The 13,632-nt window shown below is 37.3% G+C and overlaps 1 protein-coding gene across 4 annotated transcripts in view; it reads left to right on the top strand.

The window, feature by feature from the left end:
* Nucleotides 1-11,337, top strand: part of KCNT2 (potassium sodium-activated channel subfamily T member 2) — a 148,771-nt gene extending 137,434 nt beyond the window's left edge. For 2 of the 4 annotated variants that reach the window (XM_086462572.1, XM_086462568.1), the window contains 4 exons: nt 1,320-1,340; nt 3,976-4,276; nt 8,464-8,548; nt 11,226-11,337. In XM_086462572.1, coding sequence (XP_086318698.1) covers nt 1,320-1,340; nt 3,976-4,276; nt 8,464-8,548; nt 11,226-11,337 — 519 coding nt within the window. The remainder of the gene's footprint in view (nt 1-1,319; nt 1,341-3,975; nt 4,277-8,463; nt 8,549-11,225) is intronic. The other 2 variants (XM_086462571.1, XM_086462569.1) reach the window with 1 other exon arrangement.
* The last annotated feature ends 2,295 nt before the right edge of the window (nt 11,338-13,632 follow it).

Below are 13,632 nucleotides of genomic sequence, written 5' to 3'. Positions count from 1 at the left end.
CATCAGACTCTAAACTCACAATTTTACCATAACATTGGGAACCTCTGGAGCCTGTGCACATGCAGCTGCTCAAGTGCTTGAACACTTGATCAGACCAGGCCCAGATTTAGTTTAAGAGAGTTATTGATTATCTTTTACAAAGAGCAATTTCTTAAAAGATTCAGGCACTGAAACCAGGCTGGAACTGTCCAATAGATAAGAGGAGTTATGCTATTAGTTCCTACCAGCCTGCACAGGTAATCTCGTGAACAGTTTGAGTTAAATCAGGTAGAGGAAGAAGAGGCTGGGGTGGGGGCCAGGCAGGGAAATCTCCTAGTTAGGTTTCCAAATTGTCAGGTACTGGACTAGTGTGAAAGAGTGGCACTGTGTTTATTAAGTAAAAGCATTTGTTACTCTTTAAAAAGCTCAAGGCTCTGAATGCAGACCCCCGATGGTATTTTCACTCTTAAATACTCCAGGAGTTTCTTGTGTAGTGGGTAAACATTTGTGAAACCCTTCCCCCTCCAGAGAGGGGCAGGGGAATCTTCCCTAACCTAGCTCTTCCCCAGAATACAAAAAAGCAACATCTAGCTCTGCTTCTGTGGTCTTTATGGGTAGATACCTACAAATGCAGAAAAGCTGTAATCCTTCCACAAAGTGTTTCTTTTGAAGTTAAAGCAATTTTTTGCTAATTTCACTAAGAAAATAATATTAGTGTGGGTTATAATTTTATCAATTTTTCAATATATTAAACCAGAAATAACTTTAAAATATTCTGGATGAGATCTTTAAAATGGAGGTTAGAGAAATGCAATTTGCTCTTTTTCTCAGGAATTACGAACGTCTAACCATAATTTGAAGGTTTCCATCTCAGAGAACCTCCAATGTGTTTATCAGTTGGAGTTTAAACAGACATATAAAACTTAATTTGTATTGCACACACCTGAAAGCTGTCAGTTAACCATTAACTAACTTGAGCCACAAGAACAAAATATGCCAACATTAATATTTCTATATGTACGATTTCCCCTTTGACACCCTTTTCTGTGCTATGCAAATGAGAAGCCCTCACCTGAGATATGTATATATAATTCCTTTAGAAAGAAAGCAAGTTTTCAGTGATCTTGTTACTAAATAACAAGCAAATCTAGCCTGCCTCTTAATGACCTGCACCTATGACTCACACCATTTCCATTTCATAAAAAAAAAAGATATGAAGCCTTCCTTACTACCTGTGTAGCTGATTTTCTGTGGTTCCTGTTAAACAGTCCATGTTTGTTTCTTTAGAATCACTTCTGTTTAAATTGTCTTTTGTCTTCTTTTTCCCCTTCCTTTGTCAGTCTCGAGATATGGCTTCACAAGTAAGTATTTGCTTATTGTCTGCCTGTTTCTGGGTGTCATAGTTGAAGCCCGGTAGGCAGTAAGCACCACACAGCTGCTTGCTCACTCCCTGACAGTGGGATGGGGGAGAGGATTGAAGGGTAGAAGTAAGATAACTCGGGGGTTGAGATAAAAACAATTTAATAGATAAAACAAAAGCTGTGTGCACAAGCAAAACAAAACAAGGAATTCATTCACCACTTCCCGTTGGCAGGCAGGTGTTCAGCCATCCCCAGGAAAGCAGGGCTCCATCACACGTACTTGGGCAGACAAGCACCATCACTCCAAACATCCCCTGCTTTATATGCTGGGCGTGACACCATATGGTCTGGGATATCCCTTTGGTCAGCTGGGGTCAGCTGTCCCAGCTGTGTCCCCTCCCAACTTCTTGTGCGCCCCCAGCCTACTTGCTGGTGGGGTGGTGTGAGAAGCAGAAAAGGCCTTGGCTCTGTGTAAGCACTGCTCAGCAGTAACAAACACTTCCACGAGTTATCAACGCTGTTTTCAGCACAAATCAAAAACATAGCCCCATAATTTAACTCTATCAGGCCTCTCCTGCTTATTTTCTGGCTCAAAAAAAAGGGAATTGCCCTCCTGTAATAATATGGACAATTGGTCTCTGCCTTCCCAGTACTACTGCCAGCAAGTCCAGATAGCTGTTTTATCAAAACTTGGACCAGGAAAGCTACCAATGCAGACAGGAAGAAAAGCAAAACAAGACCATCCTTCATACTCTGTTTGTGTCAGGTTTGTTCACACCAAATAGACCCTTCCCATCATACGTAGCACCATATCATGTAGAATGTACTCTGCTTACCTTAAGCTGTACTCTAAAATACATGCAAACCCAAAATGTCGATTTAAAATAACAAACAACAAAAAAATCAAATAGCATTCCTGTACGCAGGGATTCAGGGTTCTCTTATGTTCTACTCAAAATAACATTATCCAAGTCAGTAACAAAATTTCAAAAATCAGGTAATTTTTTGAAAAAAAGAAAAAAAAAAAAACAAACCCAAACAACAAACCAAAACCAACCAACCGCAACCTTTCCAATGAAGACTAAGCTGAAGAGCCTCAATAAATTAGGTCTTTGCATCAGGCTTATTGCAAGATCCTAGTCTAGAATATTAGAAATGTGATTTTACTACAACATAAGCATATTTATTGTTCTTTTTAATTATTGGTTTTGATTGTTTTGATGTTTGTTTGGGCTTTCTTACACATATAAAAGCTAGTCTGTGCAAAAGGGAAAAAATTAGTATCTTTCTCACACTGTCAGACTTATATCAAATATTATTTTATGGACTCCAGGAACCTTACAGATTCTGTGTGGGACAGGGTGGTAAGCCTCTTAAAGAAAGGTTGTATTCAACACTGATGAGGTCAACAGAATCTTGCTTTCAGAATTTACACTAATGGGAACAGACCTTTTTCAGTTGAATTTGCTTTATTCACTGATCAGTTCCAGCATATTGTGAACTCTTTCTGTTCTTGGGGATTCATACAAACTGAGCCAGCTCCATTCTAAGTCATCTTTGGTTGATTGTTTATTCATTTTAAACACTCAACACACTGAAATCAGTCACCACTAACTTGGTAATATGACTGCACTGATACCAGAGAGGTCTTCTCTATTTCAATGACAGTAGAAGTCATGTTTCAAAGATTACAAGAATAACTCAGGATTACAAGTAGTTTGAAACTAGAAGCTAAAAATTAGTTAAATGTAAAATAGGCATAAAATATTTGAAATATTTCAAAAGATAACTTAAAAGTTGTTCTAATATTCCCTATGATCTTTTTGTATGTTAGAACTTCATATGAAGCCCATCCCCTTGAGTTATTTCAGTACCACTGTGTGCGTATACTGGTATATTGGTCACGCTTGAGTAGCATGAACAAAACACAGCAATAGGCAGACAGATTTTGGCTCTTAAGTCTGCTTTTTTTTTGTTACTATATGAGTGAAAAATGGACATCACTATGCTTTAAGGTAGGAATTACTTACCTTGTTTGCAAGAGTTGCCCTGAATCACACTAACAGCTGCTACGTATGTCCCTACTTTCAGACACAGACACATGCCAGATATGTGCTGGAAGGTCAAAAATGCCTTAGAACTTGAGACACCGGCAACAGGCACGTTCTGCCTGTGTTCTTAAAAGAGCACACAAAATGGTACAGCCAAAGTTGAAATATTACTTAATGAATCCACGACATACATCTAAAAATCAGTTACAGAACTTGAATCTCTAAAAATAGGCAAATTTGGAAGAAAGCAAAGTCATTCAGAACAGACTCCTAGATTCAAGAAAGGCAATATCAGAAAGCTAGAGTTGTTCTTGTCAGAATCAAAATGGAAACAGGCACTAAATAATCTTAACTGCTTCTGCACTTCAGAAATGTGTTTATACCATAAATGAGCTTTTTACATAAAAAGTCAAAGTCCAGTAAAGGATGCCCAATTCAGGAACACTTTCTAGGTATGAACAGCTGAATCTTCTCAGCTCCATTGCAACCAAAACACATGTTCAACTGCACTGTTGAAAAGAGAACATCTTAATTCGCTTCCATTTTTTAAAGCCCTTAATCTCTCTTGTCATTTTCCTTTCAAGTCTCAAATCTCTATCAGTGTGGAAGAATGGGAAGACACTAAAGACACCAAAGAACAAATTAGTTATCGTAGTAATCATCGTAACTCAACATCTAGTGATCAGTCTGATCATCCCTTGTTACGCCGAAAAAGCATGCAGTGGGCCCGGCGGCTGAGCAGAAGAGTACCAAGACACTCTGGTAAAACAGCTGAGAAGATAAACCAGCAGCGAATGAACCTTTACAGGAGGTCAGAAAGACAGGAGCTTGCTGAACTTGTCAAAAACAGAATGAAGCACCTGGGCCTTTCTCCAGCAGGATACGGTATAATTAACATAACACTTATTAATAATAAATAAAAACATTCATATTATGCAAGATAAATTTATTTTTAAGAACTGAGGGTGCCATCAACAAAATATTAACTTTATGATAATGGTTTTGGTTTGGTTTTTTCTTTTTACTGAGAGAAACTTGGAGTCTTTTTAATCAGTTATATTATCACCCATTCCTATTTTCAGATGCAAAACTCAGAAGGCAGCATGTCAGTCACGTTTATAGTTAGCACAGGTGATATGTGTATGCAGAATATATAAACATTCCCCTGTCATTGAACAGCTGTACCTTATTTCCACAAACTTGTTGAAATATAGATGAAGACAAAACTGTCTTGAAGTTCACGCATATGTCAAGGTGGAAGTTGTTTATATGTGAAGGATATTGCATTTTCCCCACAATTTTTAAAATTAGTGCCGAAGTGTCACATTAAAGTAATTTTTATGGAGCATGTTTCACTAGGTCTTTAGATGCCATTTTTGTACATCAAGTCCTTCTCCAGCCAGGCTGATGTTTGGTTGCCTTTTTTTTTTTTTTTAAACTCTTTTTGATATATGCACCACAGCTGCCTGGGTTGCTTTTCTACAGCCTTGGCTCTATACTGTGTTGTGTGGAAACCCCCAGAGTTATGGGTTCTAATTTTCTTAGAAACACTAAGAGTTTCTACATCCCAACTTATTTGTCTGCAGTAGGTCCAATCTGGAGCTTAGTGCTTTCTGTGTCAGAAGCACCAGCACTGGGGATCCCATGCTCAATTTTCATTTGAGGAATCCAAAACATACTGTTTTACAAATGTGTCACTCTTCATTTTCTTCATTGTATACTGCTTAATTTGTTCCCTCCTCCACAAACCAAGTATCCCATCTCGAGCTTCCAATAGCATGCTAAATGCTGTACTTCTCAACAGTGGATTCCCACCATATGTCTACCATGTTAGGACTGGATAGTCTTCCGGTTCATTGAATGTCCGATAGATTGTTTCATAGCCATCATGTATTTAACTCATAATATCAATGTCAGGAATACTTGACTAAAACCTGCACTGTTCATGGCATTAAAGCCCATCAAAACAGGCCTGTAAACTGTAAGCAAAGTGCAAGCAGTGGCAAGGAAGCCAGGCACCCAACTGCAAAGAGTACTGTTAAAAGGTGCAATTCTGCCACAGTTTGAAGGATTTCTGTGCAACTCTCATAGTTTTAGTCCTCTGGCATTCAGTTAATTCATTTAGAATGAAAAAGATGTTCAGATAATCAGCATTACATAACATGATGAAACCATAGGTTTATTTAGATCAGTACTTCTAAATCAAATCTATTTTCTTTGCAGTTAATGGATTTATGTAAAAACATAAGGAAGGAAAGTATAGTCTTTTCTAGTCTGCACTTTCATTCAAGGTTTCACCATTGTACTCAAGCAGCATGTCAATGAGAGCGTAACAAGTATCAAAAGTGGAACATGAGTTTTTATTCCTATTTTAATTAATATCCTTTCTGATCTTAATGCACAAAGAATTATTTACAAGGGGTAATGGATACAAGTAACTCCTGGAGAGATTCCAGTTGGGCTCCAGAATAAACTTTTTCACCATGAGGACAGTTAGACATTGGAATAATCTCCCAAGTGAAGTGCTGGATACCCATACATTGGACAGTTTTAAGACTCAGGTTAAAGCGTGCTGGGTCATATCATTTAAACTGTATTTTTACCTTGAAAGGTTGGACTAGATGATCCTTGATGTCCCTTCCAGCCTGGTATTCTGTGATTTTTCAACACACTTATTTTTAAGTTTAACTTATTCCTAAAATATCCATTAACTGAAGGTAAATGTGATATTTCCTGCAGAATGGATATTTTTATTTCCCCATTTTAACCACACACGTTCTTAATGCAGGGTCAAAACCTCTTTTGACATCAGTAGCAATATACTACCAAGGGTAGTTCTTATGTTGCTATTGATACAAAATCAACTTAATTGTGAGAGAAGGCTGCTACAGAATACATGGTTATAATTTTGCTCAATCTTTACAAACTAGGTATGTGAATACAAGCTCTTTATCCCACACTCCCAACTAGTAATTACTAATCCTGCTTTCTTCATGGATACTGTATGATTCTCTGGAGAAAGATTCAGGACTAAATATTTTCCAGAAGTGACAGAGGCCAGAATAACATTTGGTCAACCACAAAGAAGTTTTGTAAATTTGATTCATGTTTATACTAGTAACAAGAAAAAAAGTTTGTTATATTCCTACTTTTCTTTTAAAATCCTAGTTAAAAGCCTACAGTAAATGAACATTTAATTGTTTGAATTTAGAAAGATTATATACCATCTGCAGAACAGCAAAATCTTGATAGGTAAATACTTCACCTGGTTACATTTATCTGCCTTGAATCTGATTTATAAATGTTCATGATCACTTCCCTATTTTCTTACAGATGCACCTCATTATAAAGAAAGATTCTACTTTTACAAGCCAAAGAACACCCACGTTCTGAAAAAAAACAACCCACAAAACAACTAAAAAAACCCTCCAAACCCCAAACCAGTTTTACACGTGCAGTCAGCTGCAAACCTGGGTTGTCACATTCCCAATGACGTCTCTCTACCCTCCCTCACATTCAGAAAGAAATTTCAGAAGCCTTTCACCGTTCTTCAGAGCTAGTCACTCCCCACTCATCCCACTACATATTAAACATGGAACAGAAACTTTTAAATCTCCCTGTTCTTTCAAACTAACAGGAATCAATCATGCCAGTTAGCTCCCTGCACAAGTTAAATGTACTCCTTTAGTACTATCTCTCTCTGTGTGCGGGGAATAATTAAAAAAAAACCAACCAAACAAACAGGAAACAAAAATCACAGCTTCTTATGTATCTCCATGTATGGGGATAATCTCTAAAGCTAATTTCACATCAATGTCCTTTTCACATTGATAAACTAATAACCTCCAAGACCTCCACATCTAAATTCAATTAACTGTGAATTCATTTAAGCCAACTGAGAGTCAACACAATTGTGACTATGCAAGACTCTAGCATAAGTGTGATGTCAGCATGGTGGTACAGGTGCTTGTATAACTAGTTACAATGTTTTGCATCAGTTTCACCTTACAGAAATAAGCTGTTGTAATGGTGTGGTAAAACACCATTTTAGCTGTATTAATTGCATCTATACTAAGAGCCTATGTGAGCTATCTAACTTTCTAGGCAGAAGTACAAGAAGGTGGTGCAAATATGTTGTACAAGCATATAGAAAAATTACACATGCTAGAAAATACCCAGTATAGTGATTTTTTAACCTACAGACAGTGTATCAAGAATACCTCATTACCAAAGAATTTAGGAATTACGTTGAAACTAGAATGGGGCCGTTGTCTTTCACATCTTCTTCCCTAAAATGCTGAGGGGAGACATTAACACCAAAGCAATGACTCTCCATTTTAGTCCTATCAAATTAAAGCTTGTATCGCTACAGCACCCTAGGAAATGTACTAAGGAAAAGCTTTAAAAACAATACTGTAATGACAGCTACAAAAGTGTAGCGAGACTCGACTAGGCAAAAACCTTAAAAAAAATAAGTTGTCAGCCTTCATTTGCAACATACCATTAGAAGAATAGTTTAAAATGCATGAAAGAAATACCAATTTCCATTTATACAGCATTCACATTTCAACCCATTGGCACAGGTGATAAAAGGAAAAGGCTTACTAGATAAACAGGGAAACGGCAAAAAGGTTTATATTGACCAAATCTGGAAATGGATGAGAATGCCACACACCCACATTTAACCTTGCTTATCACTTGAACTCAATGCCAGCTGAGGACAGAAGTCTCTGTTTCCCACATACTAACATAAGCCACATGACAGATTGGTGAATTACACTAAAATCAGGTTGCATTCAGAATTGCTATGATTGAAATTTGCAAAAGAACATTTTTAGAACATTCAGAAAGAAAACAGGATATTTTGAGAGCTGATAACTCAAAAGATGCTACATCAGATAGTTCCAATTCAAGTATAGTTGAAAAGAATTTGCTAAACTTATTTGAAATCACTTTGACACCTGACACTTTTTGACAGCTGTCAAATTAGTTTGTCAGAAGTCATACTTTTCATAATTTGTATGTAAATGTAATTAATTTGGTATGTTGGTTTTTTTTTTTTTGTTCTCTAGATGAAATGAATGATCACCAGAACACCCTTTCTTACATCCTGATCAATCCTTCTCCAGATACAAGATTAGAGCTGAATGACATAGTGTAAGTTAAAGCACAAAAACAAACAAACAAAAATTCACAAGACCTGCAAAATTTCTTGTTTGCACTTCCTGCCTGAATTTATTTTATTATCTTTCTGCTATAGAAGACCCCCAAACTTACCCATACATCTGCAAAAAATAAAAAATTTATATGGAGACTTCTATTTAAATAGACACCTAATTATACTTATATATGTGTATGAATTTAAAATACACGTATAAATATCTAATACATACCCCATATTCTTTCATCCTCCTCTTACTCTGTGTATTTAGAAAATAATCTAACCAGGTCTGCTGGACAACTTCACAATAAATATTCTCATTAAATACTTACTTATAGTTTAGCTACCCAGTCTTAATAGAAAGATCAACACTTCAAAATCAGTATTTTCAAATGGGATTTTATTACATGTATGCAAAGATCATTAAAGCAACCAGCAGTCTTCCCCTGAATAGCATGGGATACGCATGCTTAAGACAATTCAAATACAAATGGGAGGACCTTAACACAGGAAGTTTTTTCACTTGCTTACCATGAATTTTGCAGACTACATGAAAAAAAGAGAAAAAAGTGAACATAAATTTGAACTGTCAAGAGAGATACTAAATACTGGGTTCCAAAAATAAACCCCACTACTGGCTGTTTGTTCCTTTGACATGTTTTGTTTTGTTTTTCTAGAGATTAATACTCTCCTTACTTGCTCTGGGGTTGGTGTTGCTGATGCCCTATAAAAACATCAAATTCAGAGCTGCAGTTTCAGTTCCAAAAGTTGCAATTGGGAGTTCCAAATTTCAGCAATCTGCAGTAACATCCAGAGATCACACATAGGAATTGCTTATGCAGGACTGCTCCAGACACGCCTAAGGGAGGAAGGTGACCACTGAGATTTGGCAGCGTTGACATCAGGCCAGTTATAAACAACTGCTAGGGCCTCAAGGTTTTATCAATTATTTGTGATTTAGAATTTGTAAACTACGTATTTCAGGTACAAACCTTTTGTTTAGCCTAGAAACACCTGAATTCTCCCCCCAAATCTAAGAAAACCTATTCCTGGTGAGGCAGGAGGGGGGCAAGATCAAGCAAGAAAAACTAAGATTTTTTTTTTCTTTCATACGTTTAAACATGCTTCGTTTGGATTGACAAACAGAATAGAGCAGACTCTTCCTCTGCTCCTCAGTTTCATTGGCTGGATCAGCAAAATAAATAGGTTGTTCTGAAGTAAACACAAATATCGGATGTTATAAATAGAGAGTAAAAAGTGTGACTTTTAAACAAATAGATACCGAGAGAATATGATTTAGATAGGAACAGTAGATTTTCAATCCTATATTTAAGTCAAATGCTTTCTTACACAAATACATTCAGGCTATTTGTAGCAACAAACTCTCTGAGAGGGGGAAAACGCTGCTAGTCCATTTTAGTCCTGTGAGGAGGGGAAACATTAACAAAGTAACAGAGGCAGGCAGTGTTTCCAAATCATGGAGATCAGCCGATTCTCTTGGCTATCTACCATAAAGCCACCAATGCCCCACAGACACAGAAGCCCATGCTTTGAGGAGCCATGAATGGTCTGTAACTAGGTGAGCTGAAAACAGATACAGTAGTTCTGTGGGAAATTTGACAGCGATTGCTCGTACATTTACAGAACATGTTAGTTCAGTTAATCAGGATTTTCCATTTTGCCTTTTGTTGAAGAATTTTTCAGGGTGTTTTAACAAAGTCTGGGGCAAAACATACTTATTAAAGTGAATGGTAGAAGTTCGTGGCCTGTAAAAACAGAAACGTCAAGGCCACTGGAAAGTAATACAGCAAATCTTTATAAGTACTACACAGCATGCACACAATCTCTATTTGGATATTTAAGCGTTTTCAGTTGTCTGATGAGGAGATGGACAGACACGTGGCACCAAGATAGCTGAGTATGTGAGAGAGAGTTGTCTGTCTTCTCTTTAGCAGCACAGTTGTGCTGGAAGCACAGAGCACCGAAATGTTAGTTCTGCAGCAGCACAAAGCTGCTGCTGCATCAGTGCCAAAAGCTATCTCAGATGAGATAGCTTGTCACTTGAGACAGTAGACGAAACAGTGCAGAATTTACACTTACAAATCAATGGGAAGCTATTCCATCCTTATCCTAAGAAAAGCAGTTACTTTAAACATCTCAAACTTAGATTCAAACTCATGAGGCATTTCCTCAAGTATTCAAATCTACTGGTTCTTAGAATAAGGGTCCATCTCCAGACTGTCAGCCTACACCAAGATTATCAGCCTCAGGCTTTTTATTTATTGAGCACAGTGACAAGAATTATCCTTTTCCTCACAAAATTCTTTTAGAAATGACTTCGTGGACTGCATGTCCCTTCTTTAAGGCATAATGAATAAAGGAGATGCATAAAGAAACAGAGTTACTGGCAAAGGAGTTGTCAGTCAAAATTAAGGTTTAGCTGTGCCTAGTACATACAGATGATGTCTAGGGAGACAAAATGTGAAAAGCTTTATTATTAGCATCTAAAGTGAGTGATGTTACCGAAGTGTCCAAGTTACCTAACAGGAACTAGACTAAGCACCTTCAAAATAAGTCTTCCTCAGCTCTTTTCAACATTACAACTGTATGCACTTATTTCATCCTTGCTCACATCAAGTCTTTTTAATAAGAGTTAATAATTTCTTTTTGTAGATACTTGATCCGACCTGATCCATTGTCTTATGTTCCAAATACCGCACCTAGCCGAAAAGACAGCTTCTGCAATACAGTGGGACAAGACACCCGGGAGGAAACACAACTTTGATATGTAACTCATCAAAAAATTAAGCCACAATTTTATACATATGTTGGTTGTTTCCATTAACACTTTTGAAAACAGAGTGGTACATTTTATTCAGATTTTGGAAACAAAATGACTGTGGGTAAGTGACCAAATTTAGAAATGTGATGTCTAGAAACTCTGATTTAAGGGATTGTCAGGCTTATGGCCTGTTCAGTATGGTAGTTGAGCTTTGTCAGTTTAACAGAATTACGACGCCTACTACTATTTAACCAATATGAACAAATGATTGTTTTGCTTAGATGCTTCTAAGCGTATTTATCGAGGTGATAGCATGTCAGTGACTAAGCTTCTGACCTACATCAGTAAAGACTGTCTGATACCCGTAAAGAGACCATGCATAATTTGTAGTAGAAAATATGTTAATAACTAAAGCTGCCAACAAGGCTTTGCGTGTCAAGAATCCAGCCTTTGAAGTAATTGCCAATCTCAGCCTGTCACCCATTTATATTAGAACAGGCTAGTTTCAGTCCCGTTTTAGCCTCCAGGACTTAAGTATTAGTTCTCTGGGTTTCAATGGATCAGGTTGAATGGCACAGCCTAGTCACACTGTAGAGGTTGAGATCTGAGGCAGATCTCAGAGGAGCCCACCTGGAGGAAGGTTCCTCCCTTCGCACACAGGCAGCCACCCACATTTGCAAAAACTGGGAAGGTACTATCTGTGTGAAGCTGCAAACAATGGTAGCTCAGGTGAAATACAGCCCTTTTAACCTTAGTGAGTTTGTCAGTAGAAGCCTGAATAGATTACGAACAATACAAAAGTGACAGCACCACACTAGGGAATGATTCCTGCCACAATTCCTTCCCGTTTCCCTGAATGTGCCAGAACTGCAACAGTCCAAAGTATATACATGCCCATTCATTCAGATTACCCAAATGTTACACATTTTCATATGAAATTATTTATCACATAGAAAATCAAAGAAATTTGTAACCCATTCCATAAAACGAATGTAATACCATGTTACGTGAAAAGGGTTTAAAGACTCTGTTATGGTGTTAAGTGCACAAGAAAGCATCTGCTAGTGTATGAAACACCTGAAGCTGCTACAGAATCTACACATACAAGACTGCCATAACTGGTCAAGCTTTCTACAGAATTAGGCATACCCGAACATGATCTTCCAAAAATCACATTCTTGCTTTGCCATCTGTCACAAAGGGGGAAGAGCATGCTTAAGGTTAAAAACCTTACCATTATAATTATCCATACAGAACTGGTATGAGAAATTTGGCAGGTAGTCTACAATGGAAAAATTCATTATTCTTTGACTTCCTTTGATGTCCTACACGTACAAAAATTCAGTCAAAATTGTTTATATTCTCTTCTATATTGTTTGGTACAACCACCACAATTTATTTGTGAAAAATAAAATACCAGGTTGCCCAATGAACAACTCATGGATGTGAGTACACTTATCAACATTGTAAGGATATTGAAATCAAGTCACATTCATGTTAGGAATGACAGCAAACCCTCCCTTCCTCTTAATTCTTCCAAAACTTAACTAATCTGTTCCATATTAAGTCAGAAATCTTAAAGCCACAATCATAAAAAACCCACAGAGATCTCAGAGTGGATTGAAGCCATCAGAAGACCAAGAGTACCAGTTTGAAAAGGAAAAAAGGATAACTGGAAAGTAAAGTTTCTCAGCGATTTTTTTATACTGACATATTAAAGTAGCATCATGGTTCATAAGGGTTTCAGTGATTAGCGCAGAGTGCATTATTGTTCAGTGTTTTTCCCCACACAACTATTCACTTATCAAATTATTCACAGGTAAAGACAAAGTATTTCAAATGGTCCCTCTGGGTACTGTGGGGGGGGAAAAAAAAAAAAAAGAAACAATTGAAACAGCTGTGCAGACTGAGGTATACTGTTTTTTTAAAAAAATGTAGATGGTACAGGATCTAGTTCCAAAACCTGTCATAGAAGTTACCCCAGAAGAGACTGCATGTGCAGTGTGAATAACTTTCTATTTTAAATGCCTTCAATGAGAAGACTGTATTCCAGTTGAGTAGTTTTTTTTGAAAATACAGCTTTCTTAAAAATGTTCATTCCAAAACATTAGGAGGATCGTTTGTTTCATACTCAAGGCCTTTCTAATGGAGTCTCAAGGAGGCAGACAGTACTCCAGAAACATGTCTGCCCTTCAGCTCACAAGATAAATACTCTACTTTCAGCCTGACTCACACACTAGTCACAGGCATTCCCTGTATGCCGCCTGTAGTACTCGCCACAGATTTAAGCCCTCTCTG

The sequence above is a fragment of the Leptosomus discolor genome, chromosome 3, assembly GCF_034619465.1.
Source record: "Leptosomus discolor isolate bLepDis1 chromosome 3, bLepDis1.hap2, whole genome shotgun sequence".
Lineage (NCBI taxonomy): Eukaryota > Metazoa > Chordata > Aves > Leptosomiformes > Leptosomidae > Leptosomus > Leptosomus discolor.
This window is presented reverse-complemented; position numbering and strand designations above follow the sequence as displayed.